Source organism: Vicugna pacos, chromosome 5 (assembly GCF_048564905.1).
Source record: "Vicugna pacos chromosome 5, VicPac4, whole genome shotgun sequence".
In the NCBI taxonomy this organism is placed as follows: domain Eukaryota; kingdom Metazoa; phylum Chordata; class Mammalia; order Artiodactyla; family Camelidae; genus Vicugna; species Vicugna pacos.
Genome location: NC_132991.1, coordinates 40,134,268 through 40,147,949, shown reverse-complemented (window position 1 = coordinate 40,147,949; position 13,682 = coordinate 40,134,268). Strand labels below are relative to the sequence as shown.

At 36.2% G+C, this 13,682-nt stretch overlaps 1 protein-coding gene across 1 annotated transcript in view; it reads left to right on the top strand.

The window, feature by feature from the left end:
* The window catches only part of LOC102524652 (sodium channel protein type 1 subunit alpha), a 170,019-nt gene that overhangs the window by 89,859 nt on the left and 66,478 nt on the right, over positions 1–13,682 (top strand). Inside the window, exon 4 of the mRNA XM_072961100.1 lies at positions 4,196–4,505. Coding sequence (XP_072817201.1) covers positions 4,245–4,505 — 261 coding nt within the window. The 5' untranslated portion in view covers positions 4,196–4,244. The remainder of the gene's footprint in view (positions 1–4,195; positions 4,506–13,682) is intronic.

Below are 13,682 nucleotides of genomic sequence, written 5' to 3'. Positions count from 1 at the left end.
TTCATTTTTTTGCATGTGAATATCCAGTTTGAGCACCATTTGTTGGAAATAACTGTCTTTGCTACATTGTATTGCCTTTGCTCCTTTATCAAAGATCAGTTGACTATATTTATGTAAGTCTATTTTAGGCTCTCCATTCTGTTCTGTTGATCTGTTTGCCTATTTCTTTTGCCAATACCATGCTGTCCTGATGACTGTAGCTTTATAGTAAGTCTTGAACTCAGGTACTGTCAATTATCCAACTTTTTTGCTCTCTTTCAATACTTGTTTTCTATTTTGGGTGTTTTTCTTCTCCATATAAATTTTAGAATTGGTTTTTCAATATCCACAAAATCATTTGATTAAGATTTCATGGATCAGTAGATCGATAGAGATCAATTTGGGAAGAATTGATGTCTTGATAATATTGAATCTTCCCATTCACGAACAGGGAATACCTCCATTTATTTAGTACTTTGATTTCTTTGATCAATTTTATAATTTTCTCCATATAGACCTTGCACTAGTCTGTTAAATTGATACCTAAGTATTTTTGTGTTGAGGGTGGTGCTAATATAAATGATTTTTTGTTTTTTATTTCAAATTTCACTTGTTCATTGCTGGTATGTAAGAAAGCAATTTACTTTTGTATATTAACCTTGTAGCCTACAAACTTACTATAACTGTTTATTAGTTCCAGGAGTTCTTTTGTTAATTTTTTTGGGTATTTTATTACAAACAATCATGTCTCTAGCAAACAAGGACATTTTTATTTCTTCCTTCTCAATCTGTATACCTTCTATTTCCTTTCCTGTCTTACTGCATCAGCTAGGACTTCCATGTTGATGCTGAAAAGATGTGGTGAGAGGAGACATCCATGCCTTGTTTCTAATCTTAGTGGGAAAGCTTCTGGTTTCTTCTTTCTATTTTTAATCTTTTGCTATTCTTATAAAGGAAATCTGTTGACATTTTTTATGTTATAGTTGAACTCAGACACCTCAATTCTTTGACCACTCTCAGGAATTTTTCAGATGTTTCTGTTGAGTTTTCTAGGCATGCAATCTTATACTATGCAAATAACTGTATTTTACTTCCTAATTGGATCGGTTTGTACCTCCAGAAAATTGTTAAATAATAGTGTTGCTTTTTGTTTTGGCCTTAATGAAAATACATCTAGGATTTGTAAAGTTTGTTGCTGACTTTTGGGGTTTTATATATATATATATGTATATTTCACTGATGGAGAAGAGTTAGCTTAGTCAGTAATTAATGTTGGAACAGCTGGAAACAAGTGGATCTCTACCTCACTCCATATAGAAAACAAATTCCAAACAGATCAAAGATATAAATTTATAAAATTAAAGCATAAAATGCTAAAAATGCAAGAAGAAAACATGATATATGGTATGTCCCTCCACACCCCCAGGAACATGGATACTTTTCAGGGCATGACACAAAATCTAGACACCAAAGTAGAGTTATAGTTTGATCATCATATAACATTTAAAATTTTTAATTTATTTATTTTAGTCTCTAGCACAAAAACATCATGAAGTCAAAGCACATACACTGTATGTTTTTCTAAAAGCCCTTACATCCCAAAATTAAATGGTTCATGTTGTATCTAAAAAGGTGCTATAAACTAAAAAGGAAAAGAAAATAAAAACATGAACTGTTATTTAAATAAGCAGTCCCAGAAAAGAAAATACTCTCTTAAACGTATGAAGAAAAACTTCAACTTTTTTTGTAGTTAAGACAAATGCAAATTTAAACTGTAATATGACCCCATTTTTGCCCCAGTCAGGTTGAACATATTGAAAATATAATAACACACTGTGGTGAGGATGTAGATGAGCAAGCATCTTGTTACATTGTCATCAAAGGAATCATTTGGTGCAGCCTTCATAGAGAGTAATTTTGTGATAATAACAAAATTAAAGATTCACTTTTTGCATAGTAAGTCCAATTTTAGAAATTGATACTATAAATATATCCACAGGTATGTGAAAGTATGTGTGTAAAATAGATTAATTGCAACTTTATAATAACAAAAGATTGAAAACAACTTGGATACCCATAACTAGGGAATTGATTCAAGAAATTATGGTATGTACAAACAATGGAAAACTATGTAGTTGATAAAAAAAAGTTGAATCTATAAAGCAGATAAGGAATGAACTCTAATATATATTTTTAAGTGAAAAATGCAGGGTGCAGAACAGTTTGTATAGCAGATACTGTGTGTATGTGTTTTTAAACAGAAAATGTGTTAGTATACATACACCCTTGTGATTAGAGTTTACCTAGGACGTATCTGAAAAATACATGTAAACACATAACAGTGATTACCTTTGGGAACAGAAACTAATTGTTGGAGAACAAGATGGAAGGGACAATTTGCACTGTATTTTTTAAATGTTTTGAATTTATATCATTTACATGTTTTTTAATCAAAAAGCCAATTAGTTAAAAATAAAACCATACATACGTGTTACAATACTTCCCTTAGAAAATGCACCATACTTGTTATCTCTAAACCTTTATTTCCAGATAAATAAATGCCAGTATTTTCCTGTTGCCTTATGGGAGAAGTAGAGTTTTAAGGCAAAACATTCATTTTCCCTTGATTTAAATTTACTGATTCAATGTTTCTATTTTTCTAGGCCCTAAGCTGATTGCAGCTAGATTGTAAGAACCTCAGAAAGTTTCATTGGTTCACTTAATGGACAGAGTGCAAATTTAGACTTACATCCCCCTCCCTTGTTTCTGGTCCCCCCTAAAAAATATGATCACAAACCTCATAGCAGTGGGAACCTCCTTCAGTGAAATGTGAGGTTCCTGTATTACCTCTCAAAAGATAGTTAGGGCTGCAATTTTATTATTGCAGTTCATTTACACCAAAGCTGCAATTAACTGTGTCATAGCTTGCTGACCTTAATGAGTTAATGCAATGTCCACATAAAACTGGTAGCCAGACAGTAGTTTAGGCTCTGGGAAGTTTTGGCTCAGTCATATCTGTGAAATTTGAGCTGATATTAAATATTCCTTAAAGCAATACATTTGGGATTTGGCCTCTGGCATCAGATCAGGTCTGACAGCAACACAGAATCAAGAGTTTTGCCTCGGATCCTCAGGATATGTCTCGCACTGCAGGACTATGGAATCAGCAGAATATCATTATTACTTTAGTGAAGAAAAACACCTCAGTTCCTACTGAGCTTGTGGTACTGCCTTCTTCTTCATTTTCTTCCTGAAATAAGAGAATCCTGGTGTCGCCTGAATCTAATGCTCTCTTTTCCCACCCACAGCCTGATCTAGTTATTTCTTTCCAGCCTAGTCTTTCTCTCATTCGTGCTTATACAACTGTCATGACCTTGGACGATCTCTTTCAGTATGTGTTGAGTAAGCCGACCCTAGCATGGCTGATGACATGAGAGGTCACAGATGCAGTGTCTCTGTCTCAGAAGAGATGAAGGTTCAATCCGGACAGTAGTGGCTGTTTGACTGGTCCTTAAGGCTTGGCTGCAGCCAACTGTTCTGACCAGCTTGGCCAGTAGCCACTTGTCAGGATTAGAGATTTGGATTTTATATCCTCCCGAGACAACTCCCTTTCCACTTCATCCTGTTGATAAGCTAACCATCATCTCTGTGGGGATACATCTTCATCTTCTGGGTGGCTCGCAGAGTGAACAGCCCATTTGGGACATGGTGGCATTTAGCTAATGTACTCTAATTAAGGCTATACTTGAACTACTTAAGTTATGGCACAGTTCCTGTCTCGGCAAAGCACAAGAATTAATAAACATGGGACATTTAATAAAACCTGAGATAGAAAACATGTCTGTTAAGCCAAACTCACAGAAGCAGAAAGTAGAATGGTGGTTTCCAGAAACTGGAGGAGGAGGAAATGAGGAGTTGCTATCCTTGGGCAGGAAGCGTCAGTTACGTAAGATCAATACGTTCTAGAGAGCTGCTGTACGACTTCGCGCCTACAGTTAACAGTACTGTCTTGAATACATAAAAATTTGTTAAAAGGGTCATGTTAAAGATGTCAAGTTAAATGTTCTTACTACAAAAAAAGAAGAACTTATATTTAGTAATTCCATTTTGGTTTCATTGGAAACGGACATTTCAATCATCTACTTCATATTTCAAGACAGGAGTTTGTTGATACTAAGATCTCTTAATCTTAAAATATCTGCATTCTTTTTTTAAGGACTTTCATATGCAGAGTAAATGGTGATTAAAATGTGCAGGATGACAAGATGGAGCAAACAGTGCTTGTACCACCAGGACCTGACAGCTTCAACTTCTTCACCAGAGAATCTCTTGCGGCTATTGAAAGACGCATTGCAGAAGAAAAGGCTAAGAACCCCAAACCAGACAAGAATGATGATGAGAATGGCCCAAAGCCAAACAGTGACTTGGAAGCCGGAAAGAACCTTCCATTTATTTATGGAGACATCCCTCCAGAGATGGTGTCAGAGCCGCTGGAGGACCTGGACCCGTACTATGTCAATAAGAAAGTGAGTGTTTTTTAATCAGGCATATTTTGCCGCTAACTGCCGCAATATACCTTGGACTGTTATAGCACCAGCACATGCTAAATTAGCACAAAGTCTAAGTACCCTTCTGCTTTATGCATATACATGAGAAGTAAATTGATTATATCATAACAGATGGAGCTACTCCAAATGTACCACCACAGATACCTAAAAATAAATGTTAAGTTGTAGGCAGCTAATTTAACAAATTAAAAAATCTTCCCAGAGATCGTATTTACTGTTTATCAGTTTTCTGTACTTGAAAATCCTGAAATTATCACAAGTTTTAAAGGCTCCAAAAATAGTAGTATTAATTTCTCATGGAACAAAATTTGATGCCACAGGATTTTCAATTTCTGTATCATATTATATATTATACATCAACTCACCTTCTGAAGAAAGTTTTTTTCACTTGGAAAGAAACATTCCTATACAAACTACAGTTAAAAAATTATTTAATATTTTGGTAGAAAAATATTGATATTGGTAAGAATGAACAAAAATGTAGTATTCTGAAGAAGCTATTATGATATTTGAATATCCATGCTTGAAGTGAATACTTTATATTAAGCACCCAACCTTTCATTATGACTGTGATTTCACCAAACCAAGAAGAAAACTATAGAAAAAGGTACAATAAAAAAATTATTATATTGATTTTAGATTAAATTTATAACTATAAATTTATAACTAGTTAATTTTTAATCTTATCTTTTTTCGCCTAACACAATATATTTGTGAAATCTTGGTGGGAGGGTAGGCACAAAGATTGTAATGAAGCAAATGAAATTTTGTAGTTGGACATGGGCCTGAAAAATACCCCCGAAAGTTTTAGGGATGCTCCTGGGTGCTGACACAGTTCTGTGTCAAGTTAGTCCTTATGGAGTGCATAAGTATGTGGATTTGAGACACTTTTATGAATCACTTATTGACTACTACAGCTTTCAGAGGTAAAAACTTCATTATGTTCAGATTTTTTTTTTAACTTTTCAGGATATAGCCGGTTTAAGTGGAACACACTTCTCCCTTTTACAAACGGATTTGCCCATTTTACAGTAAAGGAAGAGATTAATCACTTTCCATAGATTAATTATCTTTTATTTAGCTTTGCTTTTTAACATAGTGTTATGAAATCTTAGTAGGTAAGTGATTATCTGTTTCATAACTGCCATTTAAATTCCAAAAAAATTGCATTTTATCATCAAATCAGTCCCTTGGAAATTAATTTAATATGGCATCTGAAAAGCTCAAACCCAAATTAAGAAGACTATGAGGGGTTTATTTGTATAAAAAGTAAAAATGTGGGTAATCCAATTATTCAAACATTTAACTTATTTAAAATTATTATTTGAAGTAATGACTCTGATGTGTTCTAGACAGAAATTCATTAACACTAGAGTATGTTACTTTATTTATAACCATTGGACATAATCAGTCTGTTCAGAGCTCTTCTTACCATGGGATGCTGAGCTGTATCTCAGCAGGCATTTTGCTACCCCTAGACATCCAGCCCTCACCGCTCTGGTAGTAATCACCATCTAAAAATGATAAAAAGCCAGCCTGAGTCTACCTCTTTACCAAACAAGGCTGAAATCTAGCATCCAGCTCATGCTGTGTCCATATTTGTAAAACAATAAATGAATACATTGAGAAAGATTGAACTAATGCCTGTTGACAAGGGTAGCTATTCTTTCTGCAGAAATCAGATCATCCAATCAATCTTTTCCTTTAGATTAAAGAGTTTGCAGACTGATAAAAGATGTTGTCTTGAGGGGATGTCCCCAAACAAAACAGTTCACAATTGGTTTATAATGAATGAGACAGAACAAAGGATATAAAGGCAGATGGAAAACAAAATTATGCAAACCCTTCCAAATAGTTAAAAGAAAGGTCTTAAAACTAAGGGTGAAAGACCAGCTCAGGAGGAATGGCCAGATTCTTGTGCTGAAGTAACCCTTGTGAACTTTTTGAGGTCCACATTCAAACTTGCCTTTAACATCTTCTATCCTTATCTTCAAATGCACATTGTGCGGGAAGGAAAAACATTTTGGCATTTTGGAACAAATTGCAGTGTGCACATAGCACAACCTGATAAGAGAAATATTGTTATCAGGAAGGAGTTTTCCCCAAGGTAAGGAGCAGCTGTTGCTTTCACATTGAGCTGACATCAAGCAAGCCTCCAAATGTAAGTCATTCATCAGAAATACAAATGAAACTTTTTGTAGGACTGAAATCCTTAAAAACTAACATGGCAGACTTAGGACACATGAGTGAGCTTTGTGTTTGAAATTTCCTTTTTTTGCAACCTCATGTTTTAAACCTTTTTGTAGTTGCCTGTCCACTCTTTTCTAGTTTTAAATTTTCTTTCATAATTGGATTATTTTGGTATTGAGGAATCGTCTTAAATTCTGAACTCATTTCCTCTGATTGAAGTTGGAATGCTTAGAAAATAATAACCTTTTAAAAATCATAAATATTTCTTTTGATATTTAATGACCAATTTCATTTTAGTGACTTGAGTATCTAAGATTGGCAAGGTGATCTTCATGAAGCAATGCAGTACACATGCACAGGGCTCCTGGCATGGGTAAAGGGTCTAATGGTGGAAATGTCTCTGGTGAAAATGCTTCTTAGAATGAGATTTCCCACCATTACTGTTACTGGGCATGTGGGTTTTATTGCCTGAGTGAGTTGGAATATACGAATATCATTCAGGCTGGTGACTCCCTAAGGTTTAACTCAAATACAATACTTAATGTATCATCTGTATCTATATATCAAGTCTCTAATTTCTTTCTTTAAAGTATAGAGAATAAACAAAGCAAGCCTATTATGAACATGGTTGCAGAATCTGTGTTATGTTTTAGATTAAAGTACAGTCATACATACATATAAGAGATTTATGTGTAAGGAATAGAAAGAGCACAAACCACAGTGAAATCCTCTGTGATCTTCTACAAAGGTGTCAGTGAGCTTGTGGAAATGTCACTGCTGATGGTGTATTTTCAGATGGCATATGCCCACATATTTTTATCTTCTTTGTCCCAGTTTAAAATGTTCAAGTTATATAATGTTCAAATTTTGTTGAAGTAGTTTAATCCACAGTCAGTGATATTGTAGTAGTAACTGGAGAAATAGTAGCAACCATCTCATGAACACTTGTGATGCATGGAAGCCTTTCCAGACCTTCAGATTTTTGTAAGCCTTCAGAAGTCCAAGGTAAGCACTAAGGAATAAAATAACAGGGCTGCAGAATAGAGTCACAGAATTTTACATACCATGTTAGCTCTGGTCCCGTGGTCTTCAGAACATGATCCCAGGTTGGGTTCCTTTTGTTTGTTTATTTACTTAAGCTGTGTGGTGAGGAAGATTTTAGCTTGTGAACCCACCTTTATTTCCTCATTTTTTCTTCTTTTTTCATAGTTTCCTTTCATAGGTTTGGTTGATTTTGCACCATTTGGCTATACATTCAAATTCTTCACCCACTCTTATTACAGAAAACTTCTTCTTTCTCATGTTCTTCTTAAAATTACAGATGACTCAGTAGTACTATGGAAGGAAATGTGCTTTTCACAGTGTAATAGCATACTGGAAATAGAATGAAGTATTTTAGATCTGTGGTGAAAATGGATGTTCATTAATTAAGAAATGTAGATATGTATCCTTTTAAAGATGTACTCTTTCCTTGGTTGTCTCGTCGACCATTTAAAAACAATTTATTCTCCCTTTTTATCAGCTCTTCTAAGAAATGCATACTCCTTCCTTATTCAGGCTGTGTGAAGAATCACATATGAACTTGTGATTTTAAATTCATGCCTGGGTATCATTGTCACAGGAGTTTTTAATTATTATATTGGGGAAGGAGAGTCATTTCTTTTGTTTTCAGTTGGGATTAGGGAGTTTTTCTTGCAAAAGTAACTTAAGAGAAAAATCAGAAAAATAGATGAAAAAGCTCACGATTCTATGAAGTGCATATGGAGTCCCCAATTTACAATATTTCTTTGCATATTATTAGCTCCTCTAGAATTACCAGTCACTCAGGCTCTCCCTTACATCCAAGGCGCCATAGTTCATTTCCAAATCTTTCTCCTACCCACCAGTTATTTCATCCTCATGTCCCTTCCTTCTTTGTCACCTCACAGTCTCTGCCTCAGAAATAATCCCAAAATGATGAGGATGGTAGTAAAATAATGGTTAGCGTTTATTAAGGACCTGCCATATTAGCAAGATTCCCTTCAAATGAAAGTGACCAAAAGGCAACAGAAGCTAGTTTCTGAAAACAAATAACTGTATGTGTGGGGTAAATCTGGTCTTAATAGCGAAGGATCCAGTACCTAAAACAACATCGTCAGGACACAGTCCTCTTCTATTTTTGGTTCTCCTTTCATCTGTGCTGACTGCATTTGCAGACTGGCTCTTACCACAAGATGACAGAAATAGCCATCAGTAGCACTAAAGTAATATCCTACAGACTAGGAACTCCAAGAAAAAGGGCTCACTTTTTCTTCAAAAGTTCTAACAAAAGTCCTGGAATTTGTTCTAATTAGGTCACATGGCCTCTTTGGAACCAATCACTGTAGCCAAGGGTTTGTGATAATCTCGTTGGCCAGATCGGTGTCACATGTTGACCAGTGTTGACTAGGGGTGGATCAGCTTCACGCAAGCCATATGGCCAGACGAGAGCCAGAGGTTTTCTCTAGAAGGAAGAGATGGAGACTGTCGAAGGAGAGATGCTAGGCAAGCAAAAACAATAGCTCTGTCCTATGCATTATGTGTCAGGAAATTTACAGTTCTCATTTAACTCACATGTCCTTCCAAGGTAATTCTTATCTTTACTTAAAATGATGAAACTGAGGTGAAGTAATTTGCGTAAGATCACAAAGCTCTTAAGTAATAGAGACTAGATTTAAAACCAGATCTGTCAGCATCCATGGCTCAGTGCTGTGCTACTTTGGGTTTGCTCTCATCCCACCAATGTTACTGGTGGAAAAGAGAAGTCAGCGGTAGGATCTAAGTAAGCCTGTCGCTGCTCTTCCTGCCCCTCTACTCATGCCACTTTGCTAGCTATACTCCTCATCTCCTAGGCTGGCATTATTTCCCAAACCTGACGGGTTGCTTCACTGCTTTTGCTCAATCAGGGACATCCTCTGCCTTTGTTAAAAACTAAAATCTTTGAGACTCAGTGGGTCTGGGTCAGTTTCTAAAATCATTAGAAAATTACATTTCCCATAAGATTCTAATAGAATGATAAGCACCTTTTTTTTTCCAAAGAGGACAGATTCAGAAAATTTAAATTGTGTGCCTCTGTAGAGAAATGGCATTCAAGTTGAGATCTCAAGGGTAGAAAAAGGGAGAGGGAACAGACGACAAGAAGATATAATATAGTGGGACTGTGGTAAGTAGGAGAATTAGATGTGGTTGGAAAAGTGAGCCTGGGGCCAGATAAAGGCACCTTTTAGTACATTGTGAAGAGTTTGAAGTTTAAAGGCAAAATGAATTCCCTGAAGGCTTTGGGTAGAGAAGTGATAATGTCCACTTTACATTTTAAAAGATCTAGTTGAGAGTCTTTATGGAGGCTTGGTCTAGATTTTTGACAATGAAGACAAAGAATGATGGGTGGGATCAGAATCTGTTTTGGAGTGTGATGTTTAGGTATCAGATGGGAGCAAGTGGATGGCCTTGTTGTCTGAATATAAAATCTGAGAGGGAAGATTTTAAGCGGCAAAGTTCCCTTGTGAAATTTGGTACCGCTTTGAAATACATAAGTGTTTGTGTATGTATTTGAGGACCAGAGAGATACACATTTTTAATCTTTTAATTGTGCTTATATGGCACTTTGGAATTCATTAAGGGAATTCACATGTTTCATTTCATTTCATCCTTAAAACAGCCCTGAGGTTAGTATTGCTATAATCATCTTTTCCATTTGGATGTGGAAATCGACCCAGAATAATTTGCCTAAAACTAGGCGTCCAACTGGTCCTTTCCAGTTGATGAAAAACTAACTGATCTTATAATAGCATCCCACACACATGACATGGGCTGGAGATACAGGGTTGAGAAATATTTGACACCCCCCCCCCAGATTTTATCATTTCACCTATATAATCTTTCCTCTCTGTCTGTGATAGAGGCAGAGGCATCTGTAACCCTGGCTGATGGGAGCCCAGCTGGGCACCTGTGATGGGGTCATCTCCTACCCTGGCCGCACTGCAACTATTCACCCAGCTAAAGCCTAGGGACAAGCAATCTCACAGACTCTTCTCCGGGTATAAATCCTTCTCTTTTGCATGAGCTTAAAGCAAAGATAAAAAATCCTGACTGTGAGACATTGAGCCTACAGACACATTTCGTTTGACTCATACAATCTTGTTTAAAATTTTGAATTAGTTTCTGACATGTATAAATCAGAAGATTGCACACGCACATATATAATCATGCATATTTAGGATTTCTCATACAATATCAGATCTGGCGTCACTGATTTGCATACCCCAAATTGACAGGAACCTCGCACTGCCTAGCCTCTGTGAGTGTTTTGGTTTGTGATTCCCTGGTGTCAAGATCACTGTGCAATTCGATAAGGGCTGGATATTAAAGTGCGGTGGACCACGGGCAGGCACGCGTTCACGGGTTGTTCTTCAGGCTGATTATCCCTCATCTAAGGGGGAAAATAAAACAGAGACTGGCAGAGAAAACATTTTTTTTTTAAATATTGCATGCTTACTTCAGAGTCAGATAAAGAACCTGTAAGGAAGCTTTCCATCCCAGGGGGCCAGAAAAGGAGGGGAATCTTGGCCTGAATCCACAGGTTGTACAAAATAGGCAGGGAAGTAGTGAGGCCATTTAGAGAGCTCAAAGGAAAAAAATAAAATAAAATTAGATGCCATGGAATTGGCCCAGAATGAAAAATGTCCCCAGAGATGGGTACTAATAGGAATCTCTTCACTTTCTATGCAGTTTTTATACCCAAACCTCTGAAGCATCTCTGCTCCTGCCCCGCACTCTCATTCTGCCCCTTCCTTCTGGAACCTTTTCTTAAGAGCCAGCAGCTTAGAGCTAGAAAAAAGTTGACCCCACTTCTGGCAGAAGATAGAGCCAAGGGATTTCCCTAGTTTGAATGCCAGGGCAGTATCAAAGAGAGAGAGGTGTACCCTGCAGCCAGACTTAGAAGTCTGTTCTCGTTTTCAGAGTCACACTTTCTTATACACAGTGATAAAGTTCCACAGTGTCATTATACAGAATTCTATTTCATTAGAAATTACATAGGCTTTTGAATCTGTGTGTTAAAAAATTCATATATATGAAAAAACCTATATATGAATACATTTATGTATGTATGTATATATTTATATACATAACTGAATTTCTTTTTTGTACACACAAAACTAATATTGTAAATTAACTACACTTCAATAAAAAATAAAATTAAAAAAATGTTCAGTTAGAAACAAAAATATTCATACATATATATACATATATATATATGTATGTATGGTTATATCCTTTCTTTGGGAAAAGATGTTCAAAGTTCCAAACAATTCACCTTCAAACACATTTATGGATCACAGTGTAAGTACAAGTTGAAAATTGCCTGTTTAAATTTTGAGGCTATGGCATAAATATAATCCACCAATAGCATATTCTGCATTTTTCTATTGTTCATGATCATTGCTTACCTTCCTCTGTTATTTCTTGCCAGTACATTTACTTTAAGAGCAGGCAAATATAGTACCTTTGGAGTCAGTCCTGTTATTTGGCGATTTTTCAATAATTTTTAGATAAACACAAAGCTGGGCCTTAGGTTTAAACAATTATTTAAAGGAGCAAGACCCCCAGACTGAAAGAAAAGTTGAGATAACGGACATATTTTTAAAAGGGAGCTGGAAAACTGTAGCTTGTTAAAGTCAGTGTCCATCCTGAGGAATACAAATAAACACATCACTTTCTAAAAACCCAGAGACAAGAGAAGATTACTAAATAGTAACAAGTACAGATTCATAAAAGGCAATCCTGGCACACTATTGTAATTGTTTCCTTATTGACTGTGCACCCGGATAAAGGGAAAGGGTTTTAATCCAGGCGTACAACATGAGCATTGAGAATGAAAACAGATCCTCAGCCCTCCTATTACAGACTCACTGAGTTACTTGTTGAAAGTACAGGATACTAGGCATCAGAATCTGACCTACTGGATTGGAATCACAATACCTCTGTGAGCTCAGTGTATTTATTCCCATTTTTCAAAAGAGGCAAATGAGTCACAGGCAAGTTAGTAACTTGCCCGGGATCTCACTGCTGGAAGGCAGCACAGCCAGGTTTTGAGCCAGGCATCCAACTCCAGAGTGTGCACTCTTAACTACAGAAGTTAAAACAAATCCTACTTGTGTTTTCCTGATGTTGCTTTCTAGGTGATTGAGCTTTGATTCCCAGGCATGTTTGCCTGTTTGGGTTTTGTTGTTGTTGTTGCTGCTGTTTTCTTTGGAGCCAGAAGTGATTTTTAGCCGGCAAGGCTTGCTGGCGAGATTGTGACCTGGCAGAACAGTGAATGGTTTACGCGGAGGTCCGTGCCGTCCAGTATTACGGTAGACATTAGTCATGTGCGGCTGCTGTACTTGAAATGTACTTGAAATACGGCGAGGTCAGACTTTGAAGACTTAGAATTGGTATGAAAAGAGTATGTAAACTATCTCAATCATTTTTAACACTGATTTCATCCCCCAGTGATGATATACTGGGTATATTGGGTTAAATAAAATATTATTAAAATTAATTTCATCTGCTTCTTTTTCTTTTTTCAAATATCTAAAATCACATATGTGGCTCAGATTTGTAGTTCACATAATATTTCTATTCTACTTCCAATCTAAGAAACTTTCACTTACCCTTCTGGATTTTCTTCTATTAGTGTAGATAGTTAAACATTTACTAATTTTCAAGCTTCTTGGGGTCTTAACTTACACATCTTTGCTTTTCCTATAAATTTTAGCACAGAGCTTTGGAAATATTGTACTAAACAGTTAGCACACATCTTTTGCATTGAAATCAACTGAGTTAACAATTGGGCTGAGAACTAGGTCCAGGCTGCTTTCCAGATGTCTGCAACACTCATACACATTAACAGTTTAGCATTTAAGGACTCAATAGATGCTACTTGAG